General features: G+C 25.1%; 1 protein-coding gene across 1 annotated transcript in view; it reads left to right on the forward strand.

The window, feature by feature from the left end:
- LOC108576861 (intraflagellar transport protein 122 homolog) overlaps positions 1 to 1,295 on the forward strand; it is a 6,550-nt gene that overhangs the window by 1,647 nt on the left and 3,608 nt on the right. Inside the window, 3 exon segments of the mRNA XM_017939923.1 lie at positions 1 to 256; positions 403 to 564; positions 754 to 1,051. The exon segment at positions 1 to 256 is cut by the window's left edge and continues 11 nt beyond it. Coding sequence (XP_017795412.1) covers positions 1 to 256; positions 403 to 564; positions 754 to 1,051 — 716 coding nt within the window.

Raw genomic sequence — 1,295 nt, forward strand, 5'->3', positions numbered from 1 at the left:
TGTTCTGTGTGTTGCAGAATGGAATGGAACTATATCCTTTTATTCAATTTCAGGAAAACCATTTGGGAAAGAAAGATCACTAAATTTTATTCCTCTTAAAATGTGTAACTTTGCAGGAGGTCAATATATTTTAGTTTCTGGAAGTAATAAACAATGTATGCTAATAACATATGATGGAATACAATTAATTAATTTCGGTGGTACATTTTCTTCTTGGATTTGGAGTTGTGCAGTACATCCAACTTCTACACACATTGTATGAATTTAAACATTTTACTTTTTTTTCATGGTTTAATTTTGTAACTTTGATTTAAGAACTTTTAGTTTACTATTTAGTTTCATGCCTATGGTTATTAAATTATATATTTATCTGTATAATTTAGCGATCTTCTATATGTTTAGGCGCTTGGTTGTCAAGATGGTACAATAACATATTTACAGTTGTCTTGGGATATTACACATGGGTTATATGGAGATAAATATGCATATAGAGAAAATATGACTGATGTAGTAATTCAAAATTTAATTACTGGTCAAAAGGTTCGAATTAAGTGTAAAGATTTGGTATGTAAAAAAATAGTTTAGTATTAAATATTTAGATAACATTATAAATGACGTAGAACAATTCAAATTGAAAATATAAATTCATATTTTAATTTTGTAAAGCAAAACATGTGTAAGAATATTGTATTCATATAAAAAGCATGAATTTAAAATTGGTATTGATTATAGAAATTTTATTTTTATTTTTAGATTTACCGTATTGCAGTATATAAAAATAAATTAGCAGTTCAATTATCAGAACGTGTGATAATTTACGAACCATTAAATTCCAATGATGGAATGCACTATCGCATATGTGAAAAGTTAAATCAAGCGTTAAATTGCAATTTGCTTGTTGTTACAGCAAATAACTTAATTTTATGTATGGAAAGAAGATTACAAGCTTTATCTTTTAGTGGAACAGTGGAAAGGGAGTGGATACTTGATGGGCTTATAACTTACATAAAAGTTATTGGTGGACCACTTGGGCAAGAATGTCTAATTATAGGTTTGTGTTATAAAAATGTATAAGTATATATATTTTTGAAAGTATTTGTAAAATATATTTCTAATTATTCAATTACAAGTATTTTAAAATCAAATTGATAACACTTTTACATCATTGTATATTCATTTGAATGATGCATCTTCTATAGATAAACAAGATAAATAAATATAATAAATGTTAAATCAATTATATTTGTTAATTTAATTAAAATTGTAAATTACTGAAGATGAATCATTTCTTTCAT

Source organism: Habropoda laboriosa, unplaced genomic scaffold, assembly GCF_001263275.1.
Source record: "Habropoda laboriosa isolate 0110345459 unplaced genomic scaffold, ASM126327v1 scaffold561, whole genome shotgun sequence".
Taxonomy (NCBI): domain Eukaryota; kingdom Metazoa; phylum Arthropoda; class Insecta; order Hymenoptera; family Apidae; genus Habropoda; species Habropoda laboriosa.